General features: G+C 39.5%; 1 protein-coding gene across 12 annotated transcripts in view; it reads right to left on the reverse strand.

Annotated features, from left to right (window-relative positions):
• Window positions 1-23,580, reverse strand: part of ARHGEF28 (Rho guanine nucleotide exchange factor 28) — a 117,992-nt gene that overhangs the window by 37,424 nt on the left and 56,988 nt on the right. For 8 of the 12 annotated variants that reach the window (XM_062612450.1, XM_062612458.1, XM_062612453.1 and 5 more), the window contains exons 9-20: window positions 13,698-13,828; window positions 12,564-12,838; window positions 10,350-10,491; window positions 8,956-9,067; window positions 6,686-6,766; window positions 5,787-5,826; window positions 4,814-4,937; window positions 3,365-3,497; window positions 2,928-2,983; window positions 1,606-1,657; window positions 875-1,022; window positions 620-741 (exon numbers count right to left, since the gene is read on the reverse strand). In XM_062612450.1, the coding sequence (XP_062468434.1) occupies window positions 620-741; window positions 875-1,022; window positions 1,606-1,657; window positions 2,928-2,983; window positions 3,365-3,497; window positions 4,814-4,937; window positions 5,787-5,826; window positions 6,686-6,766; window positions 8,956-9,067; window positions 10,350-10,491; window positions 12,564-12,838; window positions 13,698-13,828 (1,416 nt within the window). Of the gene's footprint in view, window positions 1-619; window positions 742-874; window positions 1,023-1,605; window positions 1,658-2,927; window positions 2,984-3,364; window positions 3,498-4,813; window positions 4,938-5,786; window positions 5,827-6,685; window positions 6,767-8,955; window positions 9,068-10,349; window positions 10,492-12,563; window positions 12,839-13,697; window positions 13,829-20,821; window positions 21,140-23,580 lie in introns of those variants that run through there. The other 4 variants (XM_062612455.1, XM_062612454.1, XM_062612460.1 and 1 more) reach the window with 3 other exon arrangements.

The following is a 23,580-nucleotide window of genomic DNA, read 5'->3' on the forward strand; positions in this document are numbered from 1 at the left end:
CTTTTCATACTTCTTCTCTTAAAGAAACTTTTTTAAATTTAAAAATAAAATCCAACATTTTTGGAAGGAGATATCCAGTGAGAGATATCTGCACTATCCTTTGTGCCTGAAAGCCCTTTGGCTCTGGAATCCAGTCTCACACCTAGCTACATAAAAAGCCTGTATCTACTCACTTCACAAGGATAGGCAGCCAATTTAGGAGGGCAGCTTACCAGTGGGAGGTAAGATTTTGCGGGCACTGGGGAAATACAAGTGATGTAGGCTTATGTTTTGCAATGTATACCATCAATGGAGATGAATGGATAAGTGCAGAAATGTGTCGGTCTTCTGGTTCTGCAAGGATGCCAAATACATTTATCCCTGTTATTTTAAAATGTTAACACCACATAAAAATATTCTAAAAGTTATCAAAGATTTAGTTACAAGGAAGAAAGGAAAATCTGTATTTTAGGACTAAGATATCTGATTGTAACATTTTAATGAGGGACACGACTGTAATTGTAAAAAATAGGTGTTCTTTCAGCAGATGAAGTTACTTCCTATATCTAATAAAGAGTTTTGCTATTCTGTACTTTCTAATACAGGCTATAAAATGCAACATCTTTGCAATACTTCTCACCTTCCATCATAAAAGGATCCATTGAAGAAACAGTCCCTAATGCTTGTAACATCTCTTCTGAACGTGACTTAGACCTCCAGCTGCTAGTCTCAGAGTCTTGCTCAGAAAATGGCATAGATTTTCTACAGCAGGAAAAAAAAAACAAACCAACAAACCCATGTTTATTTAATAGTACCAATTTTCCTAGAAATTTGATGTCTTTAGCATAGGAGGTACTATTTAGCATAGGGGACTATTTAGCATAGTCCCCTTTACCTTTCAAAACTGGCACTAGGGACACTTTTGGACAAGAACTGGGACTGTTGTGAGGCTTCCCTCCTTCCAGCAGACAGTCCGATAGGCATAGAGGAAGAAGAATGTGCTGGGAAGAGCACTGCTTGTGAAGCATCTCCAGGCAGGGAATCTGTAAGGCAAAGCACAACACATTTTGATAAACAATCTCGAGTATGTCATCAACAGCACGCTTATACTGAGAAACACTACCTGGTGTGTGTGTATATATATATATATATACACATACATATATATATACATATACCCATACTGGGTATAAAGAATGTCCACTTGCCATGGTACAAGACCATGACAGTCTCCCACAAAATATAAAGATAAGCCTGTAGGCAAAGTAGAATAGGTCCAGCATGGATATTACTGAAAACAGTCTCAAATCACACATGCTCTAACACTGCAACCTGAACATAGGAGACTCAAATATTTGGGCATCCAATGAACAACATACTCACAAGCACAAGACAGAACTAACTACCTTCAATTTTCATTCTCACCAATTCATTTTAGTAGAAGATGAGTTAATTCAACAGTAATTTCTTTTAAAAATCCTACTGGTATTAGAGACACACACACTTTCTTATAGATATTGAAATGAAAACAGACACAAAAATGATGCAGGAAAGTTCATGTTGTCAGTCCCAAGGTTTTTAACAAAGCTTAACTTAGAAGTGCTAGGTTTACATCTCCTAACTTACTTGTTACACCAGCGGAGGTTTTGCTTTTATTATGGTACCTCTCTTGGGATTTCTGAAAAAAAAGAACTTTGTGATACTGCAATGAAATCACAGCTGATAACACACTGTGTAGTCAAGTCAGTAACTCACTTCCATGTGTCATCACACAAAAAGGCTTCAGAAAAGTGGTCCTAAATTATAGTCCTAATTTCTACTAATAAGTAACAAATGCAGGTTTACTAGTTAATGGTAGATAACAATACAATAGGCAAAGAAGAATTATAATACTGAGTAGTCAAGTCAGGAACTGACTTCCATGTATCATCACGCAAAACAGCTTCAGGAAAGTGGTCCTGAATTATAGTCCTAATTTCTACTCATAACTAATAAATGCAGGTTTACTAGTTAATGGTAGATAACAATGGTAGATAATAATACAATAGGCAAAGAATAATTATAATATTTTACTACAGTACAAAACTGAATCTGTTTATTCGAAACAGAGAAGCTTGCCACTGAGTTACAGCACCCTGTTTTCCCTATAAAAATACTGCATGCGAATGCTGCAAGTAAAGGAGTTGCCATTCAAGGCTTTACAGTCAAATAAGCTTGAAGCATAGGCAGGGCACTACCCAAGGAATCCTGCTTATCAGAGGCAGAATCAATCCCCCTTTCAAACAGAAGTTTTGCAAAACCCATAGCAAAAGCCTACTGTGCTAGGCATGTATTTCATTAGTGAAAGTTTTCTGCACCTCATTCTTGTTGAGGTAAGTCACGAGTGGTGTGGGTTCTTGTCTCCTCTTCACAAATAATCTATCTGCTGCAGTAATGAGAACTGCCACTTCAGCTGTCTTAATGCCCTAAAGTTGCCCAGAAATGTGTGCAAATACATGACATGACAGCTATAACCAAAATAGCAAAAATTCACCTGATTTATTTTAGGCTTGTTTAAGTCTTGTTTATGTTGAAGAGTCTGTAAGGAAACATGTTCTCCCTGCAACCCACCACCCACGCAGAACCCGGCTACACAAGGCTTTTGAGGAGCCTTCCTTTTTAACCCCTTTTGCATCCCTCCTGGCACACCACAATTTGAGTTTGCAACTCTTCAAAAACAGAAATATCACTTTAAACTCTTTTTTTGACCCTATTCTAAAAAGTGTTGTTCATGTACAGTATTTGCTTTGTTTGCCCACAGTGGATATTTTGACACCCTTACAGACTTTTGCATACAGACACTGGATCTTGGCAGACTGTGTGCACTTTCTGTTTTTTCTTAGTGATGTTTTCATACCCCTTGGAAAGCAGATGTGCTCTAGTAAGAACAGTGTGGTGTAGGAGGTTACCTTGGTGCACACAGGAGCACATTCCTTGCAGCTCTTATGCACAATCACGTTGCAATCTGAAAGAGAAGGCATATTTCAAAACCTAGCACAAAGTCTCCAGCCTGCAGAAAATACTACTCTGAGGCTTCACCTTTTTCCCTCCTGCAGGTCCAGTTCCCTGAGAATGCTTTCATGTTACAGCCCCTTTGCTAGGAAGAAGTTTTTGCCTAATGTGTTGGGAGATGGTGGTGGTCTCTTCTGAATCCATCATCTGCTGTCCTTCCTCCCTCTCCCTTGCCAACCTCAGATCATTACATAAAGGAGGTGCATCCAATTACATAAAGGAGGTGCATCCAAATCTAAGTAAGGTTTCTTTTTGAAACAAAACACTGAATCAGAATCTCAAGGCAGGATTCAGAGCACTGTAAGTTCACATACAAAAGCCAACAACTACTTACAAGAGCACTGCAGTGACTCTCTTCCTAGAAGTGCCTTTTCACAGGCCATACATGGCATAACTCCTGAGAAGGTTCCATTTGTAAAATTGTGCTTGTTCAATTTCTCTTTATCTTTGGTATCTTTATTTTTTGTCTTCATCCCCAAGAGCAAAGGCGGCGGGGGGGAAAAGGGACATTAGAAAAGAAGCAATTGAATAATTCTAAAATACTTATTCCCTGTCCTAGAAGTCTTGTAAACAGTACACTGTTATCATTACACCCAACACTGCTGAAGTCCTAAAATGATACAGGAATTGGTTTCACTGGCAGCTAAGCCAGTCAGCATTATCATGGAAGACTGGCAGAAATACACTCATAAAGCTGCAAAAAGGGAAGGGTCAGATGGTAAAATTTAAGAAGTGTTACTGACTCCCTGCACACATACACAGATACCAATGCCTCCATCTCCCTGAGGCATACATGCAAACTCATGCCTCTGCAGTTAAAGCTGCAGTTATGTAAATTTAGACAACTTGCCTTTAGGTCTTAGAAGACATTAGAAATAACCTATTTTTAATAACGCCTATTTTTACAGTACTTCTATTGATGTCAGTACACAATCTCTGAGCAGCCCTGGTAGTTATCCTTTAGGAGACCACACAGACACAGGCTAATGTATGGCTGCTGGACCGGACATACATATTCACAGCCAGTTCTGACACTCTTGAAGATACTGCCTCAGCCAACCACCTTAAAATTCATGTACCTTAGGATATCCTGGGGCATGGGAGGGTGTACTAGAAAGACTGCAAAATTGCCAAAAGGCCAGCTAAAAGATCCCATAGGCCAGATCCATCTCTCAAGCTGCTGACTGATGCTGTTAATCTAAATTTCAGATGTCTCAAAATTAAACCACAAATGTTCTAATCTACCTTTGGTAGTAAGTTTGTTTCAAATGTGAAGACCTCAAGTCTGCAATTATTTAACTCTAAGTAGTGCTTACTCATGCAATAAGTCCCATTAACTTCAAGTAAGGCAAATTCAACTGATTACATGCCAATGTAGAAGTTACAGACTCAGGTATTTGTTGAAAGCAATTGCAAGCACAGGTCCATACCTCTTTATTTAAAGAACAGAATTATTTTTGAAAGAAATTAATGCATTTAAACTTTGGCTAAATGGCCAGATGAGATTATTAATAACATCAAAATAATGGCAAGGGAAATACTTGATGATGTTCAGCAAGGTTACTGTTTAAAAAGAAAGCTGTTTTTAATATGAAGGCGATTTCAGGGTATCCTGCATATGTTTTAAAATAAAATAAATTTAAAAAAAAAAAGTTTCTTCCTAGTATTTTTATGTGGTTTTGTAATAAACAACTTTACATAAAAAATTATATTCTCATATATAATTAATTTAATTACAGTGACATAATTATATATAATAACATGGATTTAAATCCTAAATTACCTTGCACTTATTCCGTGTGCTGGTCATTCTGTTCATCAGAAAGCTGAAAGTTCGACTCACTTTACATTTTTCAGACTCATTTTTTGAGGGTACAATATATTTATTCCATTCCTCCTCCTGAATCCTAAAACAAGACCAGTAAAAAAAAAAAAAACAAACTCATTCCAGCAGGGTACAGTCCCTTAAAAGAAAGTAGAATCTGGATGGTGATTATTCCACCTAACATTTACAATTAACTATTTGTTATTTTGAGGGTTTAGCTGATGTTATTAAAAAAACTGTGCAATCCCTCTTTAAGTAAAGGAGTAGCACTAGAATCATAGAATCAATTAGGTTGGAAAAGACCTTTCACATCATCAAGTCCAACCATTATCCCAGGACTGCCAAGCCCAGGATTAAACCACGCCACGAAGGGCCTCTTCTACACGGTTTCTGAACTCTTCCAGGGAATGTGACTCCACCCCTACCCTGGGCAGCCTGTTCCAATGCCTGAGCACCCTTCAGTTAAGAAATTTTTCCCAATATCCAGTCTAAACCTCCCCTGGCGCAGCTTGAGGCTGTTACCTCTTGTCCTGTCTTGCTCCACTAGCCCGTGGAGCCCTCTGAATGTGCAATGTGTTACGAGCATGTGTAGTTCACAACTGGTAGCACATATCCCTTGCTTTCATTAAGGTGTTTTGAACCTTAATGGTCCAAAGGCAGGTAGGCACACAGGCACCCGGCCGCGCGGGTCCCTCTGTGGCGTGCCGCAGATGCCCACCGCGGGCTGTGCAGCGCGGTGAGGACAGCAAGGAGAGCGCTGAATTCAAGCATGGGTTTACAGATCCAGCGGGCACGGAGTGCTCCCCTAAACAGCTGCTAAAACCCCGCTGCGAGAGGTGCCTCGGCCTCTTCCCTTCTCCGCTCCCTAGATGGCATTCTTGCATCCGCTCCCGGCGCCCTCAGCGCGGTATGGCGCGGCAGGCGCTAGTACCTTTTGTCCCGGCAGTGCTCCGGAAGACTGTATGCTCGCTCTGCAAGACATGAACAGGTGTAGGGCACTCAGGCTGCGAGGTCGTCACGTTTATCTGAAACGTGCGACCTCCACCAGGCCATAAGCTTGTTATTAAAGGCTTGCAATGTCATTGAAAATTAGGAAAGCAAAAACATATATACATTAGAAGCAGCTTTTCCTAGGATAAGACCGCTGCCTAGTAAGCTTTGTTTAGTTGTCAGAATCTGCCAGAACTGAGATGGGTATCAGTGAAAGCCAGTTTCCGAGGAAATGTCTGGTTTTAAGAATAACAAAAAGTATTTCTTTTGTTTTTTCTTAATAACCCAGACTTGAATGATTCACACTTCATTTTGCTTTTCACATAATTTGTTGTAAAATACCTTAATGACATTCTTTTAACATTTGCAATTACCTGTCTTATGCAGCTTTATCTGCAGTATTAAAAAAAAATAATAAATCCCTTTACATGAAGAGGATTATTACTAGTATGTGTAATGCACAGGGTATGTAGTGTTGTAAGTTTACATCCTACAAACAGTAGAGAGGACTCAAACAGATACTTTCCAACAAACTGTCTAAAAAGCAAAATTAAAGAAAAGCAATTCAGCGGGGTTGTTCCGGAAGAAATAATAAAATACACACCACTTTACCATTTCCACATTAGAAGCCATTCCATCTTCCAGTCATATTTTGCAAAGCTATTACAGGTATGGTTCAGAAGACACCAAAGAAGCAGCAAGACTAAAAGGGCAGTTCAGTTAGTTGTCAGGCACAATAGGTGCCTCAGGATGTTGTTGGAAGAAATGAAGGCCATGTACCCATGGGAGACGCAAACAGCCTCATGCAAAACGGCGCTGTGGGGTTGGCATTGTACTTACTACAAGGGTGGAGCAGAGACACTGACTTAGAGAGTGAAAGAGCCTGAAGAAGGGATCGACCACTGTTCATGAGCACACCATCTACAGAGCAGGGACAAATCCTTTACTGTTACAGCCTAGTAATACCTTCTTAAATAAAAGCAGGTAGTTGTTTTAAATCTGAGCATACTGAAAAGCTTTCATCAGCAATGGAGAGTGATTTCCCACTTTTTTTCTCATACTTCATGTATGAAAGACCTTCCTATTGCCATCCTGTGTTCATCTGCTTTGGCTTAGGATTCAATTTACAAGGTCAGTAGCACCTCGCTTCTGAATAGCTAAACCCTGAGAGAGATATTTTAAATGCTGGCAGCTGGGCAGAGAGGAACAGGCAGGTTTTTGGTGTGCAGACACCTGCACAGGCCCAGACACAAGCACACTACAGCCCATAGAGATCAGGATAAACTGCCTGACCCAGCTTTTTGGACTAAGCTCCTGGGTTAGCCCCATGCTCTGATGCAACTGCTCAAAGCAAGCACAGCTGTGCCTGCCTCACACAGTAGCCACCACAGCCAGCTGCCAAACACTGTGCAATGCTCCTGTTCTTACAGATGAAAGGGACAAGGCAGGGGGTGCTGGCTGCAGGGATGCACCAGCAGGAACCTCAGCAAACCACCACCCTCCATCCCAGCAGTATACTGCACCTGCAGGGAAGGCCGCAGAACAGACTGCTTCCAAAGCATGGGCAGAAAAGAGTTTCCGCCTTCTCCACAAGACAGCTAAAGGTTCAGCACTGTCTGACCCAGGAGGAAGGGGAGAGAGAATGAAGAGAACAGAGGCCTGAGCTCAGATCAGAGCAGGTAATGGATGAAAGACCAACAGTTTCTTAGCTGCAAGCTCAAAGGAATTCTGGTTTAACTTTAGGAACATGAACTGCGCTTGCTGATCTGCCCATCTTCTACTTCTGTGGCATACTTTCCTCTTTTTATTCTGCCTTGTTTTGCCCCACTTCTCACCTTATCTGTTAGATACAAATGGTTACAAATACATTAAGTGATGTGGAAAAATACAACATAGCTGCATGCTGCAGCCTGCTGTACATGCTCCTCCTTACAAGGGAACGTGGAATCTTACAGTTAATTTGAGCAATCACAAACCTGCTTTTCACAGTTTCTTAAGGAAAAAAAGATGTCTGCAGACAATGTATGCCTGCCCACCAGCTTTCTCCATCTCACCTTCCCAATGGCTTTTGAATTTGTTGTCTGGTTTCAAAGGTAATGTAAAATTTCCACAACTTTTGTGTGTTTTTATATTTGGTGTCATAGTAGCACAGAATGGTTTGGGTTGGAAGGGACCTTCAAATATCACCTAGTCCAAATCCCCATGCCACAGGAAGGGACATCTTTCACTACATCAGGTTGCTTGAAGCCAAATCCTGCCTGGCCTTAATACTTAAAATGATGGGGCACCCACAACTTCTCTGTGTGTTGATCACATCTGGTTCTGATGTAACTGATACATCCTGCCTCTTGCTCAGGACTAGCGGAAAGCTAAAGGTAAACTGGAGGGAGAGACAAGCTGGAAGTATGACAGTGACAGAGGCCAAGCCTCTTGAAATGCGGGGGGGGTCTTTAAGTGATGTGATCTATATGAAAAGCCATCAGATATATGTATCTCATGCTTTGTATGGTTCTCGAACATAACCCATGCCATCATTGCGAAAAGTGTGTTGTCTTCTAAATATGAAGTTACTGTCCAGAAACAAAACATGTTAGAAACAGTTTGTAAAACATTACAAGCTTCTTGCAGAAACATCTGTGACTCTACTTAATGGAGAGGGTGGGTTTTATTCCTATGGAGATAATAATAGCCCATCCATATTTCAGATGCTCCCCGGGATCTGCAGGAAGCTGGGCCATCCACCCTCTTTGACACCTCTTCTATGCCATCCAGAGCTTCCTCATGTCTTTGCTGGGCACCCAGCAGGAGGCTGGGGTAAGGATCTTCCGAAAAGATTACTGCCCTTGCCTGCATTACTTTTTCTGACTAATAGTCTCCCTGTTTGTGCCTTCCCGAGGATCAGCTCCTGCATCAGGGGAGAGCATGATGGGGCAGTAGATGGGAAAAGAGCACGTGACAATGGTAGAGGTACTAAAAGACAATTGGACTCTGCTTTCCTGGATATTGGCAAGATCCATGTACAGGATAGGCCTGAGTAAAGCCATCAGCACTGCACCTGAAGCAGGCAGGCAACGGCTGAGGCTGTGCAGGTGCAAAGCCAGAGCACTGACCTTCATTTGGATCCCCAACTGCAAAGTCTCGAGGAAGGTGAGGTCTTCCTAATACACCTTTGGGAGAGGAGCAGGAATAGGAGCGTGACCGAATCCCAGATACTGCACATTCCTACAAGAAATCGCAGCAAGTTAAAATTTGTATAATTTTGAAATGCATCAGTAACATAAACAAAAGAAGGCAGTGACAGAATTTCTGGAAGAAAGGTGACTGACCATACACATGTTTTCTTGGTTTCTTTAAAGGTTTAAGTACAATTTCTGATGACTTGAAGTCTGTCATACTTCCACGACGATAAATCTTTGTATATTACAGGAAATAATCTGTGGGTGCAAGTTAGACTAAAAGGCTAAGAAAAAGCTCACATTCTACTCCAGGCTGGTGGCAAGCACCATCCAAACAGCATTGCAGCCATTATATCCAATGCCCAAGCTATCTTCTTTTACCAAAGAAGCCATTGATCTTATTAATACCTCGCAATTATTTCCTGAAGACTAACACCCTGCATTGGTAATTGTCTATGCCTGAGTTTCCAAAGAAAGGAGTTAGCCTTCTTCTCTTTTTTTATTTCTCTTCTTTTACTGTGTGTGAAAAGATTTCCTGATCTTGAAAGGAACATGCCTGATTTTTGATACATCACTTGTATTTCAACAGAGCCTACTACTAAACTGCTTACCTCATTGTTTTTAAAAGCAATTCTTTTAAAAGCAGCCCTAGCAGAATTCAGTGTTCGTGCTGGACTTTTTTTCTCCTTTCATGTAATTGTTTGCTGAAAGTCAGATAAAGCTCAACAGTGGAAAAAGTCTGTCTAATAAAAGCATAAAGAAACCCTACAAACAAAAAAACACTCTTTGTGTCTGAAGATCTCAGAAATGGCACCACTATCTAATGAAAATTAATGTAGCCAGGAAAATTTAGAAAACTATAATGAAGAGGAAAGAGTTGCACTCGTCAATGCACAAACCCCTCTGAATTTCCCTGACTTTAGCAACTGTTTTGAAACAGGCACCAGGCTGGTTTTACACTTTACAAAAATGTTACCCTTTCACATAACTAAAGCTGGTTAAACATTTGCTTGCTAAATAGGTTTTGGTTAGAAAATGCTGAATCACTGAACTTGAGATATTTCCTTTGAAATGCTTCTGATAAATAAATGATGCTTTTTTAAAAACTGAAGTAAATCTTTGATGGACCTTTCCCATGGCTGCTGCCAAGCCTCCCCACAACAAATGGGGAGCTCCAGCTCCACAGCCCCCATATGTGCTGCTCAGCAGAAGGACGAGAATTGCTAACTGGGAACTTATTTTTCTCCTTCAGATTCCTATGTTTCTCAGATTTTTTCAGTGAATTACTTAAAAGGAAAAACAATGCAAAGCAAGATAGTATCAAATACCTCAGGCTGCAGACTGGTGGATAAATCCAATCCATCTCTGCTACTAGGCATGGCTTCTGAAGAGCTGAGGGGAGGGTAGCAAACATGGGATCTGTCCGAAACATCACTTCCGCCATCAACTTCAAGGTCATCAAGACTTGAACTGAAGCAGACAATGAAGTCTTTATTTCCCATGAATTCAAGTAATAATACATCTCAACCTTAATGCAACAATCAAAATACTGCTGTATACTCTGTTCAGTGACAACCCAAAACACCATGATTATGTCAGGTTAAGTCACACTCTGAGGCCCTTCTCAGGTTTGAAGTCACTTGGTCAAGTTTCTCAGTCACCCCGTATAGGACTCACCCAACCTTCTGGATCTCCAGTACATACATTTGCATCACTTGCTACCACACGAATTCCCACCACTGTCAGACACATGTGAAGGATGACTTTCAGACACATGTTTAGCATCTCCCTTAGAATTAGATATTTTATTCCACACATGAACCCTCCCATCTATACCAATGATAAGGAGAACTGAGACAACTAGCTCAGATTTCAGTATTAAGACATGGGTATTATGAATATTTTGTGCAATAATATACAAATATTTTGTTCAATAATTATATGAATATGTGTGTATTTGAAAGATATGATATGGCTATTCAAAGATATATCTTTTCTACATCCATGACTTGATCCAGGATGAAAGAGAAATAACAAAAGAGATGAAGGAGTGTCTGAGACAGTTCATTAAGATTCACTTAAAAAACTATAAATTTAAAAACATACCAAACTATAAACAGGCTAAACAATCTCTGGCTGAATCAGTACTTCAAACACCTAGACACTATTTGATTAGCGAGGCTCCCAGGCAGGAGGATGAGTCCTATTAACTGCAAGAGCAAGTTCATGATCTCCATCAGAGTGACTGGAAGGAACGGTTGACTGCTTGCAACAACATTCCAGCCTTACAACATAAAACACTGAATTATGTGTGGTATTTCTAAATAGCCAAAGTTCCTTCCAGGAATAATAGCACAATTCCTTCACACACCACTACAGTTTGTTGAAGGGCAAATATACCGATACTGCCCAAAACTACATCCTCATTACACTTCTGGAGACCATCTTTCGCAATGTTTCCTCATAATAGCCCACGTGATATCTCAAAAAAGAGTTACCTAACTGCATTAAGTTACTGTCGCATTTTAAAATTGGAAAAGTAATACATGCCTATGTCAGCAGTCAAGCATACATGTCTTACTGGGGTAACTTACCCAGGGAACTTTTCTGACATAAAAAGCTGGTTTAAAGACCTGCTAAGTAACTTGCCACATAGCAAAAAATAAAAGCTAGCAAAAAGAAAAGATCTGGGAAGGAATAACTCATAGTCTGATATGTGTTGTATTACCTGTGTTAAAAGATTCTGTCTAGAGGGACTTCATAGTTGCATAAGAAACTCAGAATTAAGGTAGATAAAATGTTATTCCCCACTTTAAATGATAACTGATACTACTGCTTCCTTACTATTTTTACATAGATCTGATGTCCTACCTCCAAGTGGTCTGAACACTTTTGAAAGGTGAGAGACAGATTCAAATTTCCTCTTCTGCAGGAGGAACTATTTCACATCCCTTCTTTACAGAGAAACAGTAAAGCCCTTTTATCACAGAAATTTACTAATTGGTAACAACAAAATTTATAGTTTCATCTTCAAAGCTCTCTGCATTCCTGAATCCAACCAGTTCCAACCATAACTCAAATCCACCTGGAGCAGCATCCTCAGAGAACTGTCTTTCCTGGAAACAGAACCTGCACACCAGCAGAAGAGCAGAAAACAGCCAGAACCTATCAGAAACACAGGGCTGTATTCTATACTGTGTCTTTTGAGGTAAAAATATGCATACTCAGGAACAAGTTGGTTCAGGCCAGTGCAACGAATGGAAAGATTCCCAGAGAGTTCAACAGACTTCAGTCTATATTCTTAACAGAGAATAAAACTGAGGGAAGCATGGGTGAGATTTTTGTTAAAAATGTCTTCATAACTATTTTACGAAAACAGATCATTAGGACAATTTAAATATCAGTGATTAAAACTAGTGCTTTTATCTCAGTAATAATATTTATCACTACATATTCCACTACTACATATTCTACGTATTTTGAAGTAAAATGTTATAAAAAATAATCCTTATTCTGGCCATGTCATCAAGTCAATTCCATACCTTTTTTTTTTCATGTCAGCATACAGTTGGTCCCTATCCTTAATAAATCCATGAGTCTTGAATGAAAAGTATGAATCTGCTCTATATGCATCAGTATGTGTTACACCTGCATTTTCTACATTTTTCAATGGCCTTTGGTTTTCTTCCTTTGGAACATACATATGTTGGTCATTCTTCTCAAGAGAAGGAGATGAAGAGCTCTTAGCCTTCATGATTGAATTGGTGGGATTAAGACATGTTTCACTTTTCACATAGTTAGTCTTTAAATCTCCAGCCTGCAGAGAAAAAAATAATGTTGGTAAGAGGCACTAATAAGATATATTGTCAAGGAACAAAGACCAGATTAGTTTTCCATTTTATTTATGGTTATATGTTTTGCCTTTTATTTTCACCTATTACTTTTAGAGCACATGAGTTGAAGGCAAGTTATATGGTAAGAGATTCTAGACCTTGCATTGATTTTTCCATAGTTAGAGTAGCAATGAATTTGCATTTGCAAGTCTACTGGATTTCTCGCTCATATTTATGCCCTCTGTTAAATATATTGATTCATATATTTATAGCTTTTATTAAAAAATAGCCTTGAGTCAAGCAAAAAATATGCATAATACATTAGTCTGGGAGCCATATGGAAGAGAACTCAAACATTATGCAAATTAATTTGGAAAAATCAGCCTACATATCATGCATTTTTGATTTTCCAGCACCTATTTCCTAAGCTGCTTCTAATATTAGCCAGCATCAGCAGACTTATCTTTTTTGTGAATGTACATAGAATTCAGAAAATCTGAGTGCACGTGACGAAGTTATATTGCGTTAATGTTTATTAGAAAGAAGCAAACACCATTTAGCTCACAAACACACAGAAAAGACAGTAAGAGCTGCCTTAGAGTTCTTCCTTCCTACAGGCTAGGGAGAATAATTCCTAATTATTCACCAACTAGATCTATTAAAAGGGATCTCATAAATGGGTTATAAAGTACAGAAGAGTTAGGTATTACAGGTTTTATTTTAGAACTTTGCTAATTGGCCATACACCACTGCTGACATTCAAAAGATCTCACTATCACACAAAAAAGTTACTTTAACAGAAGATGATGAAAAAATTGCCGAAAGATCAAACCATAAGCTTACTTGGTCTACTACCATGCAGTTTGCATATACTTCATCACTTCCACTCATCATGGCAGAAAGTCTGGTTGCAGTAAAAAAAGTAGGTGGAGCCTTGAGTTTCCTGAGAACATCAAGGGTAGACGGTCTCTGATCTGGAAAAAAAAAAATATGGAAAATATGTCACTAAATTTAAGCCAACTTCTTCTCATGTATATATACACTGTTACAAAAATGGCAAAATTAAAAATTAAGCACCAAATCTAATGATTACAATTGCAGTAGTATTTGTGTGGCCACTCAAAAATCTACCCATTCTGTAATTGCCTAACACCTGCTGTATCTTCCAAGAAGCCTATAGTTCCAACCCTAATTGTTAGGGTTGGAAGGTACCTCTGGAGATCATCTAGTCCAACCCCCAAATAATTTATAGAAATTAAAAATAAGTGTTCTTGTATCTTGGTTAACAAAACCTTCTATTTTCCATCTAAGCTAGAACTTCATAGAGATGTGTGGTTGCAGAAGTACATAGGACAAGATTTATGGGCTGGGTTGAAATACGCATGTTTCTGGCCTATACATTAAATACCCAACATCTGATACATCATAGGAACAGAATACTGTTCAATTGCAGTCAATTAATGACTCTCCTAAAGCATTCTACCTACTGGAAGCCACATTAATATTAATCTTAAACCAATAAAACAGATTACTGTTCTTAAAACAAAAACCAGCAATAAAATTATAAGAGGAATATAAATAAAATACCACCAATAGTGCCTTTACAGGGTGACAGCAATCAGTCAAGATCTGACCCATGAACAAGGTATTTGGGATGAAGACTGCATCTGACCTCTTTTAGTACTAAAATAAGTTATGAGTCTCACCAGAAATCATTAACAGAAGTCCAGAGTTTAGTTTTCAATAGTGTGTTCATGACTGCAGATATTATAAAAAGCTGCATGGGCTGACTGTTTCAGTGCTTTGAGCAGCAGACAGCCAAGTGCTACAAAAACACTGTCAATCTGTCCTGCAGACCCACTTCTCTTAAAGCTGCTTACAAACTTGAAGAGCATACACCTATCCCAGCATTTGAGGTTGTAGTCAAGGCCTCATATTATCTTCAGATTGTAAAAACAGCAAAAGTTGGCAAAGTGGAAACCAGTCTTACCCTGGACTGTGTGAAAACAGGCTGAAAAAAAAAAAACAAACAAAAAAACCCACCAAAGTTGTAATGTAATTTTCCTTGTTTTAGGATGCTGGAAGTCAAGCATTGACTTTGGAAATGAACTGAGATAGACTAGCATAAGAATGATGTGACAGAGAAAAGTATAACCAGCAAAATATCTGAAATCAAAACTCTCAACAAACTTCATTCCAGGTTGTCTGTCATTGAAAATTATGAAAAAATCCTTAGTCTGCATCAGAGATTTACTTTCTGCAAAGATGGGAAGACACCACTAAAGATTTTCCCCAGTCTATATTCCTAAAGCAATGTAACTGCTTTTTGAAGACCACAGAATTATATTGCATGGGTTGGGCTAGAAAGGAACTTTAAAGATCAGCTAGTCCAACCACCCTGCCATGCGTGCCGGGGACTGGATTAGAAGCTACACTTGTCAAGGTCTGAGGTATTTGTTTCTTAAAAAGTAAAAAATTAATAAAAAAAAACAACCCAGACCACTGCCAAAACTTCCATGCTACACCACAGCATTTATTTCATTTTAAGATGGTATCTCATAAAGCACAAGAACAGGAACTCTATACTTAGAGGAAACTGGAAATTCCCATTTTAGAAACAGTATACTATGTATTATTTCACTTCCAGTCCTGGCAGGCCTTGCAGTATCGCGTACCATTAAAACATCCCTATGCCTCTCATTTTGCTTCTCCTTCCTTAGCTTTTAACATAGTTTTAGTGACTGCCGTCTTGAGAACTACTAATGCTACAAGCCATTTCTGTATGTCTGCCAAGATCCCAAAGCTTTTCTTTATAAATAGTACAAAAGCATTATTTTCTAAAGAAGTTTTTGGCAGCTAAAATCGTATGGAAACGTGATTTGGCAAAACTGGTGATACTTTCTTGTGGCAAGTAAAGCTTTCCAAGCACTGGTCTTAAACCAACAACCAGGAATAAAAAACACGTCAGGCTCTCTATTGCTTCTTGCATGCTTATTACCTTCCCCAGCACATCCCCTCTTGTATATAAATCCACTGGGTACAACTGGCAAGGGAGGTATTCCGCTCTAGTGCTAGGCAGCTAAGGTTCAATACATATCCCTGAAAAAAAGCCCAGGCATTACAGATTCACAATTCACACTTCATGGCATAAACCCAAGCCTATGGAAACAGTTTCTTGACTTCAGCAACAGTCCCCACTGCTGGGGTCCCTGCAGTCAATGGACTGCACTATGAATTATATGTCCTGAGACAGAAACAACAAAATCCCCCTATTACTTAATATTTTTGTTTATATATCAAGTTCTAATACTACATTTTACATTATTTTAAAATTCTGTAAGACAGTAACAACCTGAGCAACAGCTTCTGAAGAAAGCTGGTGCAAATACAACAACGTATCCCAGAATACGTTATCTGCAGTACTTTCCATTGGTACTTTCCATCAGTAAATCTTAACTGATTACCGCTGCTAAATGCCATATGTTTTTCTGGCAATGCTCCAGTCAGTCTGTTATTAAAGCTGAAATGTCTAAATAAATATTCATTGGGGTTTAAATGAAAACACGAAAGGTAGCAGGTTATTTTGGTCTTCATGTTTCAACATGACCCCACTGTACCTCCTTATTCCTACCTCCACTCCCAGTTTCAACATGCGTGAAAGGACAACTACATCAAACTAAATTTGTAACAAGAGAAGTAATTAAAGACTTTGCTGAATGTAGGGAAGAGCATTATTAATTACACAATGACGGTGCTAGTAACATATTTCCACTGGACAGGCCTACATGGCTTAAAAAGTGATGAAACAGTCACAAACATCCACATCACACTGCATTTCTACAACCCCACTAATTGCCCCCAGCCTGCCTTGCTGGCTACAAGTTATCTTGGTCTTACAGGGACCATCAGCAGACCTTCCTTTAGGTTAATATTGCAGCAGGTAAGAGCCACTACCTTAGGTACCAGTGCCTGAAAGATGAGGGGTATCGACAACATGGTCTGAAAGATGAGGGGTATCGACAACATGCCTTTTCAAACAAAATGTCTTAAAAATGTCCACTACCCATTCAAAATGTTTATTCTTACTGCAGCTACAGAAGTTTAGCACAGCTTATGAAAAGACAGATAAGACCGCCAGGGCAGACTACATCTGAGAGTGACAGTGTCCCAAAGAGTTTTAGCTCTATAAAGTGTCAGTAACGGACTTTAAGATGCTAAGGTAAAAATGACCCAAATATGTACTGAAACCACCCAGGATGCACAGCTCATCAAGCTGATCCTCTTGCCAGAGCCGAATGCTCTCTAGCTGTATACTGTGCCATGACCACGAAGAATAAAATAAAGGCATGTTTCCTTTAGCAGAAGCTGCAGCTCTCTGCCATCTGCCTCATAAACACTCAAGAAAGATGTATGCATTATTTAGATAGAGGTGAGCAAAAACCACAGTTCTGGGAAGGAGAATCTCCAAACACAGGTAAAATAAAGACCTTGACCAATTAATAACTAGGCACAAGTTCTCTACATCTTCTGTGATGTTGTCTTCAAAGTTACATAGCAAAGGCTGCACATTTTACCAGGCACAAAAAGCTTATAAAAATGCTTTTAAAAAAGAAAGCACATGATCATCATAGCAGTAATTCAAAACATGCTTTCTGGCATAAGAAAATGTATAGCCTTGAATGACCTATGTTGGAAAATGGCAAAAACATAACACTGACTGTTTTTCCACAAAATACAGAAACTTAAATTGTTCTGTGAGAGCACACAACAAAATAGAAGTGAAATACATTGATGTGACCAAGCCAAAAGCCAGGAAAGAATTTACAAATTTCCTTCTCCAGATACAATGAATAGTTTTCAGACTGCTAATCTCATTTACCCCCAGCAACCTGTGCAGGGGTTAATGTATAACTGGAAGTAACAGAGCTATGAAGTCAGCAAAAATGCAGACTGCTAACCACATCAGATACACTATCCTCTAAATCCAGAAGTGGTCACCTGAATTTAGAGAAAGAAGTCCTCACATTCCTGGCAAGGAGCTGACCTAAGTGACACGAACATCTAGATGTGGACCACACAACCACTTCCAATGAGGGATCTTCATCCCTAATTCAGGCGTCTTAGTGCTTCATTGAGACAGTGTAATTATTCATGACAGCAAAATTTAGCAAGTACATAAGAATAGTAATAAAGGGAGGGTAAAGTGAGGTAGGCTTTGAAGTGCTGTTTTCATAAAGATGAACATTTAATGTCTTAAATCTATGGAGTGGAAACCAAAGCACTGTTTCCTATATACTGTGTGGAAAGGATCAGACATCCACATGCTAGAAACCATACCATCATGTTCAACATGTGATCCTAAAGTAACCTGTAAGAAACACTGAGGATAAAGGCACTTGTCAATCATTGACTTTGATCTTTGCCACCTAAACATGGGACGCAAGAAAGCATCACTTTTCAACATGGGATTCACAGCCCTGACCCTCCTCACTGAAGAAGGGGCCTTACCTACTTTGCAAACGGATATACAAACAGAAATAAGTTAGTGTCTCATTTTGTACAAAAGCACAACAGATAAAGTACTTTCCCAAGGTATGGGACACTCAGTTTCAGTTCCCACCTCTGCCTGAGTGGACTTGGTGCATAACCCCCAGTTCCCAGCACAGTAGGACAGACCTGCTAGAGACAGGTATTCTCGGCACCCCTGAAGTTAAAGCCTCCAAAAAGGCTCTGAGAGTCACTGCCTCTGAACAGGTAGGTCTATACAGTGCAACAGGAGTGGAGAAGAGACCTGGTTTACGGTCATTTCACATTAAATAATGTAATAAACACCATTAGGGGTCTTGCAGCAAGGAAGAAGACCTAGAACACCCTCCCCGGCCCAGTCACTAAGATGCAGTCATGTTCACATTCTCTGCTAAGCCTAATTAACCTTTAATTATGCCAGACACACACAGCCTCATCAGGATGGAGGGAGTCTGCAATGCATGGCTCCAAAGGTGCACAGCCTGCTCTTGGCTCTTGCCAGCCCCCAGGAGTTGAGGGGGACAGCAAGGGCTCCACCACCCAGTTTGCAGGTCCCCAAGCAGGGACAAAAGCTGACCTTGGGGCACGCAGGGAGCTTAAAATCGGAAAACACTGATGTGTATGGTGCAAAGTCCGCCTTAGACTCTCCCACCAGAGGTCTGCACAGCTCCCAGGGGGACCAACCCCAGAACAGGAAACCAACAGCCTTCGGTTCAGAGGGTAAGGGAGAAAGCTGACATTCCATTGCCCAGGTCAGCCAGAGCACCCAGCACATGTACAGAAAACCTCCATGACTTTCAGGGTGGGGAGAAGGAGTCCTGCACCACTTTCTATCAGGCACTACAAACCTCTTGTTTGCTGAGACCTGAACTCCTGCATGAAGGAAATGCAGCTGTGAGGCACATACCCCACACCTAAGTGCCAGAATCTGCTGGCCGTATTCAGTTAGGACCAAGAAGAAACAGATCATGAGTGCAGACCATGAGCCTGCTGTCCCCTTGGCAGAGGCACTTCTCCCATCATATGGGCAGCCAGGATTTCAATTCCTCAAGCACAGGTGAACCCTTGGACTTTACCACTAAAACATGCACATGCATCCAAGAGCACCTTCTTGCTCCAACAATCCCATATACATGATCAGCTCCGCATACCAGCCACATGTGCTGGTATACTGTTAGCAGGGATGAGAAACCAGATCCAATACTACAACATGCAAACACCAGATGTGTATGAAGTGCTTTACCACAGGTGAAGTGTTAAGGAAAAAAAAAAGAAGAAAAATAAAAGGCTGCCTAAGGCATAATAAATCACAACAAAAATGCCATGGAGGATGGCTGTGGATGGTTGTGGAAACAACACACACCATGCAACATATAACCCACTTCATCTTCTCTGCAAATTGCATCTGCATCCATACATATTGCAGAAACTCCTATGCACTTGGGAAACAATGGGTTTCCCCATGAATAAAAGTAAGAAGTTCAAAAGTGTTCTGCATGTTAAAATGTGCGTTCTGTACACATTTTTCTCTCTAAAACTAGGTCAAAGTCTCAGTCTGTGTAAACATGGTTCTCCTGGCTCACTGACTTTAATGACACTGATGGATCTTGCTTCTCTTATTTGTTTTTTCCCTTTCTGAAACACAAAAAAGCAATTTTATGGAAGGAAGCACAAATTACATTTTGTTGCCATTCTTTCTCTTCATTTCTTTGCTCTTGCATGTAGCAAAAACTTATCTTTCCTCATTAAAGCTTTCAGTGCTAATTCTTCCTAACATAAACTTGCTGGTCAGTGCTTTTCAACCTTTTTAAAACCTCCTTTATGATACTGACAACATTCATAATGCTTACCTCCCAAAGACTTCTCAACAAGGGAGGACAATGTCTAACTATGCAAGGACAGTAACTGACCCTGCCACAAAAGACAGTAACTGACCCTTTCACTTTGATTTACAGATAGCAAAAGAATTCCCTCTTCACTCTGGTAAGATTTTTCTAATATAAATAATAATAATAATAATAACAATAATTCCTGTTAGCTCTTGAGGCTTATTTGAGTTACCAAATTCTCCCTAAATTAAAACTGTAGCCAGCAGAGCTTTCTGTAGTCACTGCTGTGCCATGCAGCTCCCAGAGTAAGAGCTACGCAGTGAGAGCTACACATGCATGCAGAAGAGAGAAAAAAAAAAATTAAATAAAACCAAGAACATAAGAAAGAAATAAAAATAATTTTAAAGAACAGTACAAAATTTTGAGAAAACACTTTCTTCTCAACAAATTCCAGCACTGTTATCTACAAAAACATAACTAACAGTGAGGTAGACTTTTGATAGAAAATTTACTTCATGTGAGCTGTTTAGAGCCACCTGCACACAATCAGACAACAAAAAGGAGGCAGAGCTATTAAGGAAGAGTCAGTTAAAAGAAGATAGCTTTTTCTACCTGGTTTGGGTGCCCTTCTTCGAATCCTCATTTTAGGTAAGGAAGGCCAAGAGTAATTAAAAGGTGAATCAGAATCTGAGTCCATTTTTGTGCTAAATAAACAGAGAGCAGATTCCCAAAGTTGCACTTTGTTGTTCTCAATAGCAAGTCAAGTCTAAGAATGATGTAAAATAAAGGAATGGACAAAGAAGGATCAAATTGCCCACTAAACACAGGGGAGGGAGAAGCTGTAAATGTTTGCTCTCTTCGGGCGTCCAGGCATGTAGACAGATCAGGCTGCAAATATTACGGCAGTAGCAATGAGGTTAAAGTATGAGAGCTTTGAGTGGAGCTGTTGCATCGTGGTCCACAGCTATTTTAAAGGTCACAGTGTGACAATGAATCATTAACTCACCTCTCAATTTTGATGTAAATGAAAACAACAGGAGTTGAGTAAAAATGAGAAAATACATCTCAAAAGTAAAAAAAACATTGCAAGCTTTTTCAAAGCTTTGTTTACATGTTAAAAGTGAGGTTTACAAGGACTCTCAAATTAGGGACAGGCAAATGCTGGAATTAAAGAAGCCAAAGATTAACCGTAAAACTAACAGCACTAATCACTCTGCTGTACCATATATTACTAAGGAGTAATACCCCTCCTCTCAGCACTTACAACTGCAGCAGACCTTGGGATATTGCAGTTGCAAAAGCAGCAATACCCCCACTCAAAATCTGTTGCTCCCATCTTTCCGGCTCAAATGAGCTTAAAGCTTGTGTTATAAAGAAAGATTACACTGTCATTAGAGGAGCTCTCTTTCCAATAATATTTAGTCTGAATAGTATTTTCTCCTTCACACAGACAACAACTTAGTGAATCATAAGGACTTTGTAGAGCTGGCACCTTTACAACTCTGGTTCTAACCTCACAGCAATGCACAATACAGCTAGTGACTAATTTACAACAAATCCTCCATTCTTATACAGTCTCCCTGAACAACTAGTAGGCAATTAGTATTCAGTAGGAACTCATTATCCCTTCCCCCAACATCTTTACACTATAAAAACTGTATTTTTTTTTAGCAGGCTCAAATGTGGCTATACAAGAGCTAATACAAAAATAACATGTTCACTGTTTCTTAACCAACTCCACCAAACATTTCTTTTAGTTTCCCCACAATGTATGTGGTTTTGTATTCCACATAAAGGAGAAGAGGGAATGTGAATCAGCTTAAATGCCAGTTTTTGGAAGATGATGACATTTGAGCTTGTTAACACTCCTTATTTCACTTCAATTATTTTTCAGGCTGCTAAGGTCTGCAGCGCTACTTCTATATTATGTTTCAAGTGATTCCTCAATCAACATTTCAGTCAAAGATAACAAAGTATTTGTTGAAAGAAAATAATGCAATTCAAATGCAAATTAAATTCAAAACCCATTAGAAAAATATCTATCAGGTTTTCAGGGATAAAATAATTATTATACAAGCACTTCATAAAGCGCACAAAGGACATAAAACACAGTTGAAACACATCATTGTTCTGTCCTCCTTTAACTGAAGTTCTGCCAGCTTTGTTAGGCCTAAAAAAGAGTAATTCGCCCCAGACGCTGGAAACCTTAGACTTTCACTTTAAATATTAGGCACTCCCATAGACTTTGTTTGATTTATATATACAATTAACAGCCCCAGGGAATTACAACAGACAATGGATGACTGAAAATACAGAGAGGATATAAACCCATGCTTTAAGCATCCACTTCAAAATATCTCCACTCCCTGGAATGTCAGGCTCAAATTGCACTGATAAATCCCCTGGGCATACAGGAACGCAGGTGCTGACATACACCTTCCCACCTGCACACCATCAAGGGCACTCACCTGCCTCCCATCATGAACACAGTTTGAGAGAAAAGGAAAGGATGGAGCATATTTTGTTGGGCAACTTGTCCGCTTAGGAAATGTCTTTCCAAGTGCTCCAACACAAAAGATTTCCCGTCTATGCAGCAATTTTCCCTTCATAAGTGTGCTGTCTCACCCATCGGATGTATTTAATGCCAACTGGAATAAAAGTCATCACTTCAGCAATGTACAAAAGGCAGTGCTCCATGAACAAACAGTTTACATTTAGAGAGAGGATATGTTTTACAGTGCCTTTAAAACATCTCACATCTTTTATTTTAGCAATTATTCTTTTGTTCTGTTTTACGAGAAACGGTAAATTTGGTTTACATCTATGATAAGTCCATTAGTGCATCTCTTCCCTAAATTGAACAATTTTGGATTTTTTCACTTACATATTCAACTAAAATACACTCACTCCCATTGGTCTTCCTGGACTTCTATTTAGCCCAGCAAGGGTTAACTAGAACCAAACAAAACACTCACAATGCAGAAATGTAGCCCATGTATTTAATGGCATTAAAATATTTTACATGCCGAGACATTTACTTTCCTGAATGACCTCTGTATGCTGCATAAATGTTTTCATTGCTCAGCTATTGCCTGCTCCCTCTCTCAAACTAGCAGCATTAATTTAGAGCATTCTAATACAAATGAGTAATTAAGGATTATTAAATAATTTTTCAACAGCAGCCCTATTACATAACACTCAAGAGAATCAGCTACCAAATTTCTGCTGTAATAAAACCCTGAGCATTACTCCTGCCATTTATCTTTTATTTCTCAGCCAATTTCTTGGACTTTTCACCGCTTACAACTATCTCCTCTGAATAGGATCTCGCACAGGAATTTGTCAGTGGTAGTCTGAAAATGCAGATAAAT

The sequence above is a fragment of the Pezoporus occidentalis genome, unplaced genomic scaffold (assembly GCF_034315485.1).
Source record: "Pezoporus occidentalis ecotype Australia unplaced genomic scaffold, CSIRO_AGI_Poc_V1 ctg16, whole genome shotgun sequence".
Lineage (NCBI taxonomy): Eukaryota > Metazoa > Chordata > Aves > Psittaciformes > Psittacidae > Pezoporus > Pezoporus occidentalis.